Source organism: Pteropus vampyrus, unplaced genomic scaffold (assembly GCF_000151845.1).
Source record: "Pteropus vampyrus isolate Shadow unplaced genomic scaffold, Pvam_2.0 Scaffold4, whole genome shotgun sequence".
Lineage (NCBI taxonomy): Eukaryota > Metazoa > Chordata > Mammalia > Chiroptera > Pteropodidae > Pteropus > Pteropus vampyrus.
The window spans coordinates 14,862,935-14,879,995 of NW_011888785.1; the positions used below are offsets into that span (position 1 = coordinate 14,862,935).

Here is a 17,061-nt window from a genome sequence, read left to right on the forward strand (position 1 = left end):
ATATATTAATATAGTTTATTAGTTTAAGTCTTTTCTTAATAATCCAGTCCTAAAGCAATCAGCACATATTCTTGGAAAATGGTAATATTTGTCACTTAAGAATTCCTTTGACACAGTTAATCTCCAAAAGTAATGGAGCTTTTGCAGTAGCTGAATCACTTTCTTTGATGAATATTTAACCTATGGTCACTATAGTCCCTGAAATTCTAAAAGAATGTCTGTTCCTTTTCTTTCTCCTTACACCAGAAATATGGCACATTTATAATTCAATTTTTTTTTTTAATTGAAGTAATTTCCTACCAGAAGAAGAAGTGGTATCCTCATTGTCATGCTTTTCATGCCATTCCATAGTCCTGTAATAGCTGAGCATAACTTCCCACAGTGCTTTGCACAAGTCAGCAAGGCATGGAATGTAGCTGTCTGGTGTAACGTGCTAAAGAAAAAGAGAAGGGCCAACTTTCAAATTATTACATTTACTTTAAGAAAGTTAATCAAAATAAAATGTTATTAATGAAATTCACTCAAGAATTAGAAATAATTAAGAAAAATTCTTCCACTAAAGAGAAAGTTCAATGACAAGAAAATTTTGTTCAAGTCATTTTTATTTCAATATGGCTTTTAGTATTCATTAGGGATATCAGCCCATATACCAATCAAATTATAGTCAGAGAATCAAAATGTCTACAAAAAATTTTGAAGTGGCAAGTGTTCCCATAAACAGCAGTGTAAACTTCCCCAAATGTATTTTTTCAAAGACACGCTTTTTAGCATGCACACACAGCTTTATATTTATCCTTGGACCTGGGGTGCAACTTATGAAAAAGAGGTCAGACTTACAATTTAAACATGTCATTTATGTAAATTAAATAAACACACCTTTGATAGTCTCTAAATTTTTTAAATAACATGGATACAGGTATTCCATATCTGACAATAACATTTAAAAATAAATTTTTATATGGCATGGCTATGAAACAATGTGGTCTCAAATCTTCTTCCTAATGAAAATGCATGGAATTTCTCTTCTCTCTTCTTTGTAAACACTATCAGTTGTCATTTGCCTTTTTTTCCTGCAGGTAGAGTAAGGTCTCCATTCTATTTTTGCAGGCTTCCAATCTGTTATAATGCAGCATTTGCTCCACCGTTTTAGATTTCTTAGCATTTCTTCAGTTTGTAATCAACCCACCACAAATGATCATGTGGACAAAAGACCAGAAGGTTAATACTCTGGAGTATGCCCTCTAAGATAAATAGCTAGGGGAAATAAGCTAGATAGCCAGTGTATGTATAGTGTGATTGATGCTCAGGATACCACAGCTGGTAGTGATCCTCACCCTTTCGAAAAGTATTTTATCTCCATAATGACCTCTCCCTCCTCTAAACTGATTTACTAAACATTCATCTAGCAATTAATAAAAATACTAACTTGTATATACAACTCAGTACACTTTTGTGTAAGCATGCCAAATTTCTGAAACTCAACTGGGACGTAGTAAAATAAAGGAGTTGTTAACCTTTATAGTCAGAGTGCTCAAGTGGGGTTTATGCCAAGATTGGTGGGATAGTTCAATCTTACAAAACCTATTAACCTAATTTGCCATATTAATAGGTCTAAGGAGTACTTCACTTCAGCAGCACATATACCAAAGCAGGTCTAAGGAAAAAAAATAAAATGATTATCCCAAGAGATGCTAAAGAAAACAGCCAATCCTAATAACAACTCATGAGAAAACAAAAATGGATGGGTATTTCCTTAAATGAGGAAACTCTAAGACATACCCACTGTGGTCAGGGACAAGACAAGGATGCCCACCATTTCTACTATTATTTAACAATGTTCTAGAGATACTAGCCAATGCAATCAAACTAAAGAAAATAATTAGAAGCAAAAGAATAAGAAAAAAGAAATAAAACTATTTCTATCTATAAGTGACATAATGATAATATAGTTGAAAATTCCTAGAGAATCAATAATAAAGCTAACTAACTCAAACATTAAAAGAATTCTGCAAGGTAGCAGGTTATAAAGTTAACAAGCAAAAACCAATAGTATTCACACACACAAATAATAACCATTTAGAAGATACATTGAATAAGAAATCTCCATTTATAACAACAGAAAATATAATTTTTTAAAAATAAAACTTAACAAGAAATGATCTAAAACTCTTATCAAGAAAACTGAAAGACATAAAGTAGACTTAAAAATGGAAAGATAACCCTTCTTCTTAGTTTTGATATCTCAAGATCATGACCATCAAGATGTCAGTTCTGCCTAACTTATGAATTATTGAGATACTAAGAAAAAAGTCCAGAAATAGATCCAGTTTCATATGAAAATATAGTGTATAATAAAGATAGCACCTCACATCACTGAGTTGAAGATAGTTTTTTTCATTAATAGCATTGAGGCAACTAATCAGATAGACAAAAAGAAAATGAGATCCATTCCTCACACTGCACAGTAGAATGAACTCAAAGTGAATAAAAGATCTAAATAACAAATAAAACTATACTAGCCCTAGAAAAAAACATAAGTCAATTCCTCTCTCATCTTCATAGAGGAAAAAGCTTTCTAATTATGACTCAAAATTTGGAGATAATAAAACTAAAATCTGATCAATTTTACTATGTAAAAATAAAAAAAGAATTTGGCAAAAAAAAAAAAAAAAATACCATAAGCAAAGTCAAAAGACAAATGACAAACTATAGATATAATATATATCACAATAAATAGCTAATATCCTTCATTTCTAAAGAACCCTTAAAGATTAGAGGAAGAAGACCAAAAATCATATAGAAAATGGGAAGAAGCCACAAACACACCTCACAAATAGAGACTTAAAAATGGCCCTTAAACATATGAAAACATGTTCAACTTCACTGCAATAAGACAAATGTAATTTAAAACTATAATGGGATACTAATTTTCAACCACCCATCAGATTGGTAAAAATTTTAAAACTGACCACTGACAAAGATTCTGTCCTCAACCAAATTCTAGCCAGGCTCCTCTGAGCCCCTTCTAAATTTTGGTCTATAAAGATTTGAATGAAACACAAATTTGGTTTCTAACAGCTCAAGTCAGCATCCTTAAGATGACTCTAGCCCCGCCTTAAACGGCCTGCCTGAGAAAACTCAAGGCTGCCAAAAGAATTTGCTATTCAGACCAGCTAACACCTGAAGATAGAGCTCCCTGTCTCCCAGCTCTAAGGGAGGGGTGAGAGCCTAACTTCAACAAACCCTAGTTAGCAAATCCAGTTGGGTTTCACCTGGACTAACCACCTGCCTTTTTTTTTTTATATATAATTTTTCATTTCCCTGACTCTACCGAGCCCCACTCACTCCCTTCTCAATTTCCTCATCCACCGTTGAAAATATCCAGTCGCTTCAGTACAATGGAACTTGAGATCTGCTGGACTCTTTTCTCTCTATTGTAATGGTATATTACTAAAATCTGTCTTTACCACTTTAATTAGTGTGTGTCCACCTTGGCTTATCTTTGACACCACATATACTCTATTGGCAAGACCGTGAAAAAAAATAGGCAGTCTCATATAATGCTGTTAGGAATGCAAAATGGTACAACCCTATGGAGAATTTGGCATGTCTAACAAAACTACATAACTATTTTCCCTTGGACCTAGCAAAATACTGGAATCTATCGACATGTCCAAATATAAGATACTGGTCAAATAAACTATCATTCATACAAAAAAGAGAACTATGTAACTATGAAAAATGATAAACATACCCATGCATTTTTTAAATTTAAAAAAATTTTTAAAGATCCCTTTCATATGACATATCTATGAAAGGGAAAATTTTTAAAGTTCTATATATATATAATAGAAAATTTTTTAATGCATATATCTGCTTATCATCACAAAAATAAACACGGGGAAAATAAACAAGCATTGAAGTTGGTTACCTACAAGAGGTGATGTGGGGGATGAAATGGAAGGAATGTAGAAAGGAGTGACACTTCTCTGAGTACTCCAAATTGGCTACAGGTACTTTTTTAAAGAAGAATTAGAACAGCTATCCAGATTTACACATGGTTTGCAGAGATCAATATAAAATATTTTTGCATATTTATGCCATAATTTGGGGTAATACTGATGTTTACTTTTCATATCTACTTTTATAATTACTACCTTTACAATGAACCAGTCTTGACCTTTTTCCTCAGTTTGTTTTTACCACATCATTACCCCTGACATATCTCTTATACCACACACAAGCAATGAAACAGATACTGACACACAAGGTAAAAAAAAAAAAAAAAAGTTTAAAGCAGAGGGCAAAGCAAAGCAAAAATCACAAAAAAGTTCTGGGCTGCAACTCAGCGATCAATCACCTGAATAAAGGTACTCTTCTACAAGTCAACTTTTCTAACATTCATAAACTCAACATTGCATAAATTTATATTTATATCATGTAATTAAAATCTAATTATATCTCAACAGTCTTTATGGTAGATGGATGGAAGGCGATGTTAGTCTTATTTTTTCCTAAAGAAAAATTATGTCTATACAAATAATCGCATTATAGCCCACCAATTAATTTTTATTATACTTGTCACAGTTTAACAAACCAGAAAATTGAAACTTAAAACACCCTTTATTCTCCACCCAACCACTGTCCAGCTACATTTGCCTATTTATTTCAGGAAAAGGAAGTTTTTTTACTATGTTACTTCTTGATGATTTGCTGAAATTTAATGGGTTTGGATGAGATATACACAAAGAAATGTATGTGTTACATTTTTTTCCAAAAAAAGTCGAAATTCAGTGAGCTTTTTCTCACTAAATGGATTCAAGTGAAAATAATTCACAGATCTAGCAAATCCAATGCACCTGCCTAAAAGTCTCCCCCGCAAAAAAATCCATATTTTATTATCTTCAAGTATGTCCACATGTACAAATGTAAGACTATGATATACTGAGTATCAGATAACAAAATGATTCTTGCCTACATTTATATTCTAAACCAGAAACAAATGGAGAGATTCATTGTACGAAATACCTATACAATGAATAGTTTAAGGAAAAAAGGTAAGGTGGGTAGATAAAAAAAATATATACTGTTTTCAATAGACTTAAACCCAGGTTTGTTAATCTCTGTACTTGAAGACTATGCTTGCAATAAGTTAAGAGTCATTTCATTGAAAAACTGGACTCCAGAGACCACTTTCCACTATACCATGCAACCACTGGTATCAACTCTCATAGCACACCTTTCATGTTTTCAACGCCTTATTATTAGTTATTTGCAACATTCTCTCATCAGTTTATAAATATCACCTCTAAATTTCAAACAGAGAATCTTATTATACAGACATGGGTGAACCATAACTATAAGAGAGATTCAAAGAAACCAATGAATCAGCAAATAATTACATAAGTAATCAAAAAATAAAAGTTAGGCCAAGAAGAGTGTTGAGTTTCTGAATTAACAGCCCATGCAATTTCTACTCAAACATCGATTCTTCTTCACACGTGCAGAGCATAATAGAAAGAGTTATAGACATGGAATTGGCAGCCCTGAGTCCCAGTCAGTTCACAACTTACCACTCACACGCCCTTAGACAGTAAACCACCTTTCATAAAAGTGTTAGAGATTCCTGCCTACCTCATCACTGCTTTAATCCATTCACTGTTTACTAAATACCTAACATTGTGACACAGTTCAAGTCCTAATTAAGAAGGGCTTCATTTAGTATAAGACCAGGAATACCAAGGCAGAGGAACACAATATTGTAATTCCATTCTATGTTCTCATCACATATCAATAATAGCAATGAAAGTCTTGAATTAACCAATTCAGAAAATATTCACACAGTGAGATACCCCAAAGAACTAAAATACACATCTTGATTTTCTTTTTAAGTTAAGAATATACAGGAAATAGAAATTTAATTGTCAAATGTTTCTCTGTGTTCTAGAGCTATTTTCCCCTGCCATTCTTTGACTGAAAGCTAGTAGCAACAATTTATTCAGCAAAGGTTTTGAGGTGAGGGGAGAAGAGGGGGAAAAAATATAGCATTTTAGAAATATCTCAGAAAACATGCAGAAAAGAAATATCTTAAGAAATCTAAAATATTTTTTTAAATCCATAATGTCTATAAAGATAACATACATGCCTAGTAACTGGTGATTATAAAAGGTAAGAAATATCCTATGGAGAAAGATTTGGATTCACAAATCTGGATATTGTAATGCAAAATGCTCAATCCAGCATTTTGACCATGCTTCACTATTCAAACATCAAAATAAGCTCCTAGGTTAAATCTTGATTAACACTTTCACATTATACACAGATCTGATTTCCCACCTCATTACTATCAGCTAAGAGTAACATTTTACACCTTCCATTTCTTCTGTTAACCATCTCAAGCAACCTACATGATCAAAATAATGATGAAAGTAGCTTATTGTAACCAGCAACATCTCAGCCTTAATTATAAACAATAAGTTTGATAAGAATCTAGAGGCTATTTCAAAGAACAGCATAAATCCAGAAATGAATATAAGCAGGCTTTCCAAATTTTAAGCACATAATGAAAGTCATCTTTTGAAAGTTGCTTAAGTGCACAGTTAAGTGGTAAATATAAAAAGGAGGCTGCTAGATTTAGTCTTTTATTTTTAAAAATTATTTTAAATTATTAACTTACTTTTATACCCACCAGAAATCTCTACTATCGAATACCTACAAAAATTTCAGGAAGATGATTTTTATACTAAAACATCAAAATAAAAATTCTTAGGATTACCCTTAAAGTATTACTTTGTTCTTGCTTCACTTTGACTTAGCACTCTAATCACATCCTAACAAACGTAAAGGAAACATGTTTTGACATCCTCACAGAGATCCGAAACTCCTGAGGCCAACATCCACCTCACTCCATCCAACCACACATACATACTGATAGATGGATTACAAAAAAACAGCAAAACGTTATCAGTATGTTTAGATTAATGCTGTTAACACCGTGAGCTCACAACACCAGAAGCTGCTGGGAGGATTACTGCTTATCTGGGAGGCTTCTGGAGATATGCTGCAATTCAAAACAGCACTAGGTCCAGGGAGCGGAAAACATCTCTGAGGAGGCTGAACTCTGGACCAAAATAAGTGGCTGGACCAAGCAATTACAAGATCTCTCCAACCTCCAATTACTTCTCTAAGAGCCAAGCTGTACAAAATGTGAATATCTTAAGTACTTTCTAACCACTAGAAACCAGAGATGTGGACTGGACGGCACATGTTTGGGCCTGGGGCCCAACTCTGTGACTGACTTGGTCACGATTCCAGCATATCATTTCATGTATCTAAACCCCAAAGGATAATGCAAATAACCTAGAGTCTATCTGGAGCTTTAAAAACTATGACTCTCCATAGATAAACATATGCAAATGCTGTAGCAAAACTTTCTTGTACCAAACTGGAATCATTCGTGATTTCAAAACAAAAACATCATGGTGAAAAAAGTCATTCTCATCTCTCAGGCATTTTATCATTAATACTAAATATGTACACAGACATGAAGATATATGTATTATGTCTATTATAAATGATGCCAACTTAAAACTAAGTAACCAGCACCCTCTAAATTGTAAAATAGACAGAGGGGGTCTCCTTTAGTACCATTCTCAGGTTTTTCTAATTGCTATTAAATGGCCTTAATCAAATATATAGCTTAATACTATAAAACAAGCAAAGCATGTATAATCAGAATAAACAATTTATCTTTCAAAGTTTCAAGTGATAAAATGTTACAAACCTCTGTTGCTGAGATTATCACCAAAAAAGGGGCAATACTTAAATGTAAAAACACCATCAAGTTAGGAATAGGGTTTACTGGCAAGTTTCAAGAATGGCTTTCTATCATTACATTATTTTGTGTTTCTGCTGGCTGCTGAGTACCACCCCACCCCCACACACAAAGTCATCCAGCAGTCTAAATTACATTGATAGTTTTAAGGGTTCTTAGGCTGGCATCAGAGAAGCCTTGCCACATATGAGCCAGTTTCAAATGACTAGGAAATCCCTTCTCTTCCATCCAAGAGAGAGGGAAGGTTGATTACCCAGGTAACTACAGCCCAAAGCATGCACTCCATAGGCACTTATTAGTCCCAGAATACATCAGAAACAACCAAATCCTCATACTGAAACACAGTTAAAGCAAGCCGGGCAACCTACTGTTCCTTTCACCTGCCCTATGCTGCCTTCCTATCATGCCATCGTTTAGGATATTTCTTTACCCCTGGACCCAGCCACATACATTGTGCTTGTTGAAATCCAAAACACAAAAGTTGCAGCCTCCTCTTAAAAAATAGATACAATTTTGTCTTCCTTAAATCCCTTAAAGAACTGTGGTGATTTCAGACATTTTATGTCGTTTGAACTTTTCTTATTCTACCTCTGACATTATTAATGTTAACTTATTAGGTTATAAACTCTTTAAAGCCTTATTTATCCTTGCTGAGCTGAAACGCTTACTTGACTAACAAAAGCTGAGTAATGACAAGAGAACTGGTTAGCAAGTCAGATTGCTAAGAAAATAGAGTCTTGTGTCTTCTACCAGCATCCATGAAATGGTAGCAGGCTAGCTTGTTAGTTTATAAGATAAAACTTCAGATCCTTCAAAGTTCTTCGCAATCCAGAGAGTAACTGGCAGGGAAAAAGGAAGAGATGGATAAATTTCCTTACCTATCTTTTGATCATTAAGTTTTAAATTTTAAAAATTATCAAAATTTTTTTAAAATTTCAGTATTACCTTAAATATTTATAAATTAATATATAATTCGTATAGAAGAAAATTAGCTGGGTGCTATATATATATGTGATAAGAATAAATCTGACAGCTGAATTCTTAGAGTATTCTAAAACTGACCTGATAAAGCACTCAAGTAAATACTATTCCTCTAACTGGAAAAGGTTTCTTTCTGACCAACTGTTCAAATTTGTAGCTTCCAGTAGGAAAGGCCCACTCACCTATCCATCCAAATCAACCTCAGCAATTAATGAAAAGTCTCAGCTTAATCTCCTTCACATCCTAACTATGCCTGAATGATATATTATTCTTGATATGCTATCTTCTAGTATCTGATAATCAAGCTATTAAATACAAAATAATCAGCATGCATATGTACATAGAAATAGATAAAAGCTGACACTGCTGATGAAGAGTGTGAATTAAAACACAATTTCTGGAGGGCAATTTTGGAAATATGAACCGAAAGCCTTAAAAATGAAAAGCCTTTGGCAATGCAATTTTAGGTCTTGTCATTTATCCCAAAGAAATAATTAAAAGATGTGTGTAAAGATTGGCTTTAAGAATACTTACTAAAGTGTTGTTCATAACGACAAAAGCTGGAAATAACAAATCAGTTAATTAATCCACAAGATCTCTTACACTGAAATATTGTCAAGCCATTAAAAGTTATGTGGGTAGCAAATTTACAGAAATGGAAAATTGTTTCTAACATAGCAGGTGGGAAAAATGTTATAAAACTGTGTTTACAGCATAATCCTACTTTTAAAGCCTATTTGCTTACATATACATTAAAAAATAGCTTTGCATGCAGAAGTATTAATTTTTATTTTCTCCTTTTTGCTTATCTGTATTTTCCTAGATTTAATGTTTTTTAGCTGTATAATTTAAAATATGTATATTTTAAGAGTAAACATTAATGATTGCTTAATTTGAACAACTATATAATCTATATTCTGTCTAATGCTATAAGACTGTGAGTGATGTAAAAATATATAAATAACAGACTAGTTTAAAATTCAGAAAAGAGAAAAAGGACAAAGAGGCAGTTAGTTCTATAGATAACCCCAAACAAGATGGTTACTACACATGAACATTAAATTTAGCTCTGAACTTCCTGGCAGTTTATCATTTATAGTTCAGAGAATCTATACTCTCACACTATTTGCTAAGAGAAAACATTAATTCTTCATAACAGAAAGTACCCTGAGAATTTAAAAACAGAAACATGTTTTTGACTCAAGAAGAATTTGTCTTTAGGTTTCTACATAAACATCAAAATAAACTATATCTTCAACAGAGATCTTACCAAATATATTTATTGACTCTCAAAAAAACTGACATTAAATTATGATTCGACATCAGAAGAACAGTACACTAAAAGAGGCTTTGGTTTGTCTTTCTATGATGTATGCACATAAAGCAACTGTAAAAGTTCATGGCACAGAGAAGGCTCCATGTTGGTTTTCTTTCCCTTCCACTTAATTGAATTTGAAATGTGTCAACACCACAGGAGTTAGAGACAAAGAGGACAATCTGATTTACTCGAGAAACATTATTAAATACCTCCAATGTGCTAGACTCTAAGAAAACAAATACTGAAATGATTTCAGAAAGTTTCTTCTAAAAGAAAGACTACATTGTTCCCCAAAGTATCACTACATTAGCAAGTTCATTTCAAAAACAGAACTCAAAAAGGTCATTAGGAAAGAAACAATGGGAAAATGGCTGAGAAAACTTCAGCCAGCTTAACCAGCTATGTTATCACAAAATTAATCAATAATATCCTAATTAACATTTTGAAATAAGCCCCCCAGGGAAACCTATCAGGCTGCCAAAAATAATTCTGAAAAAAAAAATTGTTTTTAACTTGTGTATAAACGTCACAAACTTTCAAATAATCCACAAAGGGTTTCTCTAGAAGATCACTACTTAGTATCTTTAAATCCACAAACTGTTGTAAACATGTAAGGTACATAAAAATGTAAATGTAATCACAAATAAGACTAAATTTTTAAAGAGAATAAAAAACCATTATGCCTTTTTACATTGGCCCTTTCCAAAAATGAATACAGTTTAATTCTCATTTGAAATTTTTGCTAAGTATTATTTATTTACACTTCAAAATAACATACATATTTTTTCAAAAGAACCGAAAGTACTGATCTAAAAATTGTAAGCCAATACATTTAAGAAAAACAGGGAAACCATACTGAAAGATAAATTATAAAAAAAAAAAAAAAAAACTGTGCTTCTAATTAAATCATTTAGAAAAACATAATTTAGTAAAGAAAGAAAAATAAGTACATTCAATTGCAAAATGATTTCAAAAGCTCAAAGCCAATTAAACTTTTCAGCTCAGAACAATGGTGACACGGCATAAATGGCAGAAATTTCATAATGAGACAGGATGCTGCTGGACTCAAGTACTCTGTAGTTCTCTGTTAGCCAGAGTAAACAAAAACAGAACGCTAATTTTGCCCCAGATTTCTTTGTAAAGGAATATTAAAAGAAAAAAATTTGGTTCAATTTCATTCCAGTCCATTTAGTAACACACTGATATCTGTGAGTGGTTTAAAATAATACTATTAATAAGACCAAGCAGATGATTATCTCTTCATTTCCAATCTCTTTCCATTTAAAAGAAATATAGTTGTTCCCTGTTTATAGGAACTCCATCCTTCTCTCAACTCCGATTGGTGTACCATTTCATTTATTTCACTTTTTAATGTTACTTTTAAATTCTACCTATAATTAAGGACTTCCTTCAAAATACTGCTACTGTACAGAGAAAACCACTGCCCAAATGTCTGGGATCTTTCTTCTCACTTCCAAAATCTGCCAGTCAACACCCTATCCACATTTCCTGAGGGCTCTTCTCCCCTGACATTCCACAGCCACATACATTCTCCTACTAGTACATCCTCAACACATCACTTACTTCTAACTAGGGCTCAAATGATTCTCAATTGCCACATATTGAAAAATTATGAACCTTACATTCTAATACAAAGCTCCTTCATGAATTACCTCCCTTGCCTGAACTGTAACATTCCAGATCCTTGATATGTGTTCTCACCAAGAAAACATATTTAAATTTCATTTTATCAGCTTATTTATTAAACTTCTAAGAGTTCCCTCCATTTTTCCTCTCCTGATATAACCACCTTCAACTAACCGAAATCTGAAGTGAAATAATTTTTTCCTAATCTCACCTGATTCAAACATGTCAAATGTAACTCAATATTATAAAATAATTTAAAACTTAATTAGGTTTCAAAGAAATGTCCAGATCCCTATCTGCCTGTAGCAGCACTGACTTAAATAATTATGAGATTCCTGGGATAATCTCTGACTTCCTTAAATTTTTATCAAGATAGTCTCAAAGAAAATGAGTCACATTAAAACACATCACATTCGTCACCTCATTATTCAGCTCTTCTGAGTCTGTTCTTTCAACGTAAAGAATCTGCCATATCTAACTGTTAAATCCTTTCCTCAAAAGAAATTCCTCCATGAAGCCATCATAACATTTGCTACTATTCTCACCACTTCAAACTAAAACTTCAACAGCCTGAATATGAACCAGAATTGTACAACTGTGTTGGACAAATAACAATATATGTACCTGCTGCTCAGTGGGGAGGAGGAGGGGAGAAGTGGGTTTTTCCCCAAGACTAGCTCTAGTATACCACTTAATTATTTATTTCCTTAATTTAAATACACTCACACACACACACACAGAGACACCTCACCTACTATATTATACATATGTTGGATAATTTTATGAAGTACTAGATGTTTCCTGGCAGTAATTTTAACAAGCATTTACTCAAGGTGAAATCAAGAAAGATAAGCCCTTTATTATCTGAAAATTTAAATATACACAGCTACTTCAAAAGGTTATTTTAGAGTAAGCTTTAAGAAAAAAAGTGAAAAAAATTCATGATAAATGCCATGATAAACACTGTAAGCCCAATTTTTTGTTCATAAAAATTTATAAGTACGACTTCCAGTTTTATATTATATAAAGGCACCAATGATATTTTCAAGAAGCACGAGCATAAATATGTATCTGATTTTTAAAAGCGTATAAAAGTTATTGGTAACAAAATACACTACTCTCACAGCAGATTAAACCAAAGGCAAGAAGACTGAAGGGCAAAAGCCTAATTTGTTTAAAATGTTTGTTTAATTATTAAAAGTTATTTTCTGCTAACAGAAAAGTCACTAACTTGAATTGTTTTACTATTTAAATCACCTATTAATGACAACAATACTGACAGAATCAAAAATAAAATTGAATATTTAATTTAAAAATACATACTATCAACCTACGAAAATATATGAATAAGAAAATAACACACTTCGAAATCACTGAAATTTATCAAATGATGGCTGTACTTAAAATTGGATATTTAAAAATATAATTATGCATGATATCACACTTAAAACTAATAATCATAAAATCTGTGAAAGTCATGATTTATAAAGTTATTTTAAAAAGATATTTTTTAGCTATATTATCAACTATCCACTGTCATTAACTTCATTCTTAATCTAGCACATATAATCACATTCTTCTGGAATATCTGTTGTAGCTCAAGTAAGGATATTTCTCCAGTTCCCAAAGGACATAATCTGAACTTGTGGCAAATAAACTCACTGAAGAATGAAGATGAGCTTAATTTCACACAAATTCCTGGACATAAGTACAGTAAAAAATAGATATCTACTTTCTAAAACTGTTATTTTCTGAAATGACATTAGAGAAAAGTCTCCAGTGAGAGAAATAACAATCTTGGGCTAGAATTAGGGATCAAGGTCAACAATGACCTCCATATTGTCAAATCAAGTGGTCAATTCTGTGATATCACCTTATTCAGATTCTCAGAAGCATCTGAGATAGTTTTACAGTCTATTCTTCCTGCAACAGTTCCTTCTGTAGGGCTGCTGTGACACCACCATCTTCTACTTTTACTCCTACCCAGCTAGCTGCTCTTTCTCAGACTCTTCAACTGGTCTGTTCTCTACTCAATCCCTGAATGTCACAAGGCCCGGGGCTCTCATGTCTTCTTTATCCACATCCTTATCCCAATCTTCCCATCTAATACCATGATTTAAATACAATTAGATGCTGATGACTACCAAATCTATAACCTCAACTCTGAACACCTTAGGTTCTTTTATCTAACTGCCTCTTAAACAAGTCCACTTACATGTTAATAGGCATTAAATAGAATTCATAAATTTCTACTCCAGACTAGACCTCCTTATAAAAGCAAATGACACCCTCATTTTCCCAGTTCATGCTCTTTTCATCACACTCTGTCTACATCAATTCATCAGGACAAATTCTAAAACAGAGCCCAATTCAGTTCACTTCTTACTTGTGGGTTATTTTATCTATAGATCTATATTTGAGAATGAAATAGAACAACTGGTAACAGATATTGACAGAAATAGCATTTATTCACCTGAAAAGACTGAATCTAGGTGTGTATGAAAAACCAGCAAAAATGATTGCTCAGAAGCATCTTAGATGCAATCATAGAAGAGAATTAAGAGCCTGAGAAGGGTAAAAGAAGCTATGAGAGGGTAGAGAATTCATTTAGAAGCAACTGCGCTCCATAAATCTGTACCATCTCATCAACCTTTACAATCTGTGTGACTGAATCTTCCAGTTTCTTTATGAGGACAAGAATAATAAGGGAGAAAAAAAAATCTGACAACATATTTCTACATTACTAGCACCTGCAAATAATAGGTGCTAAGGAAAATGGAATGTGAATTTAAAACTGAGACATGCGAACAGTAATTAAGTTACTACATACTGTACAGAGATCCTTATATTGCAGCTTTTGGAATTTCGTATCAGTGTTTCCTGCACATAGTTCCACATAACCAAGGACAACTTGAAACACGGTATTATGAATGGCTTGGGTGAAGTGCATATGAAGTTGATCCATTGCTGTCTACGGAAAGAAAACATAAAACATAATTTCATGTTATTAAAATAAATTCTGACATTTGAAAAACATAGGAAAAAACCTTTATGGATTATAGCTACAGCACAAAGATCACTATTATTCACAGAATTATAATCGTAATGTTGATTCTTTGCAATTAACCCTTCAAATAACCACAACATCATATCATTAAAGATAAATTTGAATTGCAAACACTGCTCTCTTGCTCTGTATTTATGATTGGTATCTGTTCTGTTCTTTCTCAAACGTCATACATAATCATATCTTTGGATTCCCTCTGCCATCATTCCCTTACATTGTTCAGGATGCATCTCAATGATCAACTTCTCAGATAAGCCTTTCCTGACTATCCTGTATAAATCAGTACTTTTCATCATTCTATCCACTTACCCTGATACATATTTCTCTATAGCACTGTTACTGCCTGACATCACATTCATTTATTTCTTTTATGTTTGTCTCCCTCACTAGAAGGTAAGACATAAGGCCTTATATCCAGGTGCCTGGAGCAGTGCACAAAGTAGGTACCAATACATATTTAATGAGTGAAAGAATTTCTCTAATAGGGAAAAATAGAAGTTAAAATCATATTTTCAAAGGTCTTCCGATATGTCCCTCAAAATTACCAAATGTCTTCCTTCTTCTATTTTTTCTAGGTATAGCTGAAGACATAAAAATAAAGTAAAACAACCAAATATTTTTATTCAGATTTTAAAAAGTAAATGGAATTTAAATGGTTTGGTAAAGTCTTAAATTTCTAAGACAGAAAGCCAATTAAGGAAAGAAAACATTTACATCTATCATGTTTAGGTGTTCTATAGATACATGTATAATCCTGTACACACAGAAGATACGGTTAACTTACAAACTATGGCTCATTTCAAGTTTTTCAAGGAAGCCCCGCCTTGAGCAGTAAAACTACATAAAACCATATATCATAAGAGTATTGAAGACATTCTGCGGATAATAGAATCCTTTGAAAAACCAGGTGAATGCAATTTAACTGTTTTACAAACAAATGTACGCAAAGCACAAAGGTTTACATACCACTCTGAGGGAGCCATGAATCTTCAAATTAAGAAGTTCTCAGTCAGGACCAAAAGCTGAAGTAAAAGAGACTACACATCCTATCTCATTGAATTATCTTATACTACACTTGTTTTAAAATCTACATAAAATTGTGAAAAACCCGACAAATATTTCATTGTTCAAAACAAGCTTATGTAACTGTATACACTCTGAGCATCTGTGAACAACCATGTTACTACTATTAATACAGCATAAAAATTTACTTTGTTAAATGAAATTTTAAGGACACTAACAATATTCAGACTTAAGCAATCATGAAGATCAACGGATTCTTAATTTTAAAAAAGTAAACATCCTTTTGTTTACTAACCTGTGTTTTTCCAAGAAGCCGATAAGCTTGCTGAACTTTGGTGTAGTGGTTAATGTCAAAATTCTTGCAGATTTTAGAAAGAGCTACATCCAACTGTTCCTATATATTTAAAAGAGGAGGCAAGCGGCAGTCAAGGAACTGTATTTTCAAGGCAGTGAGAAGAAAATATCAAGATTAATTTCTCACTTTTAATTACTATCTAAACACATTTACTATCACACTGAATTTAACAGTCAAAAAGAAATTTAAATAAAAATATAAGTAAATTATAATTCTCACTTATCACCAACTATAATCAAGTTTACTGAGAAGTTATTAATATGTTCCTAAAAACCCAAGTCTCATATTTCAAGAGACACAAATAAGTATAATAGTTACTAAAGAAAGTTTTTTATTTTTACTTAACTCTTATGTCTCTTCAAACACCTGCTAAAATCTTATAATTATATGAACCGAATTTGTAGGACAATTAAAAAAATAAAACAATCTTTCTGTAATCACTGAAAAGTAATTTTCAACAAAACTACACTGACCTTAAAATTAAAAGTACTTTTACATCTAAATGCAACAACTTTATAGATTTCCATTTCAGTGATTTCATTTTAAAATAATGATTTTTCTACATAAGTACAGCAGATATTGTATATTAAGAGTGAAGAAATACTGAGCTTTCAAAAACAGTACTCATTAAAATATTCAGGTAATTATTTACTTAAAGGATTTTCAAAGTGGTTATCTTTATGTTTGTCAAATAAACTGTCATTCTTAAAAAATAGTAAATAACTGCATTAATGATCAAAAATTATTTTCAAAAAAGGTCGTTTGAAAGTCCAGCCACAACTTTTATCAGAAAAACAATAATATAGGAAGAAACCAAATAATTCTTATTAAATTTA

General features: G+C 32.4%; 1 protein-coding gene across 1 annotated transcript in view; it reads right to left on the bottom strand.

Moving 5' to 3' along the window:
• VPS50 (VPS50, EARP/GARPII complex subunit) overlaps positions 1-17,061 on the bottom strand; it is a 122,851-nt gene that overhangs the window by 66,482 nt on the left and 39,308 nt on the right. Inside the window, 3 exon segments of the mRNA XM_011363613.2 lie at positions 242-433; positions 14,611-14,751; positions 16,166-16,264. Of these exon segments, the coding sequence (XP_011361915.1) occupies positions 242-433; positions 14,611-14,751; positions 16,166-16,264 (432 nt within the window).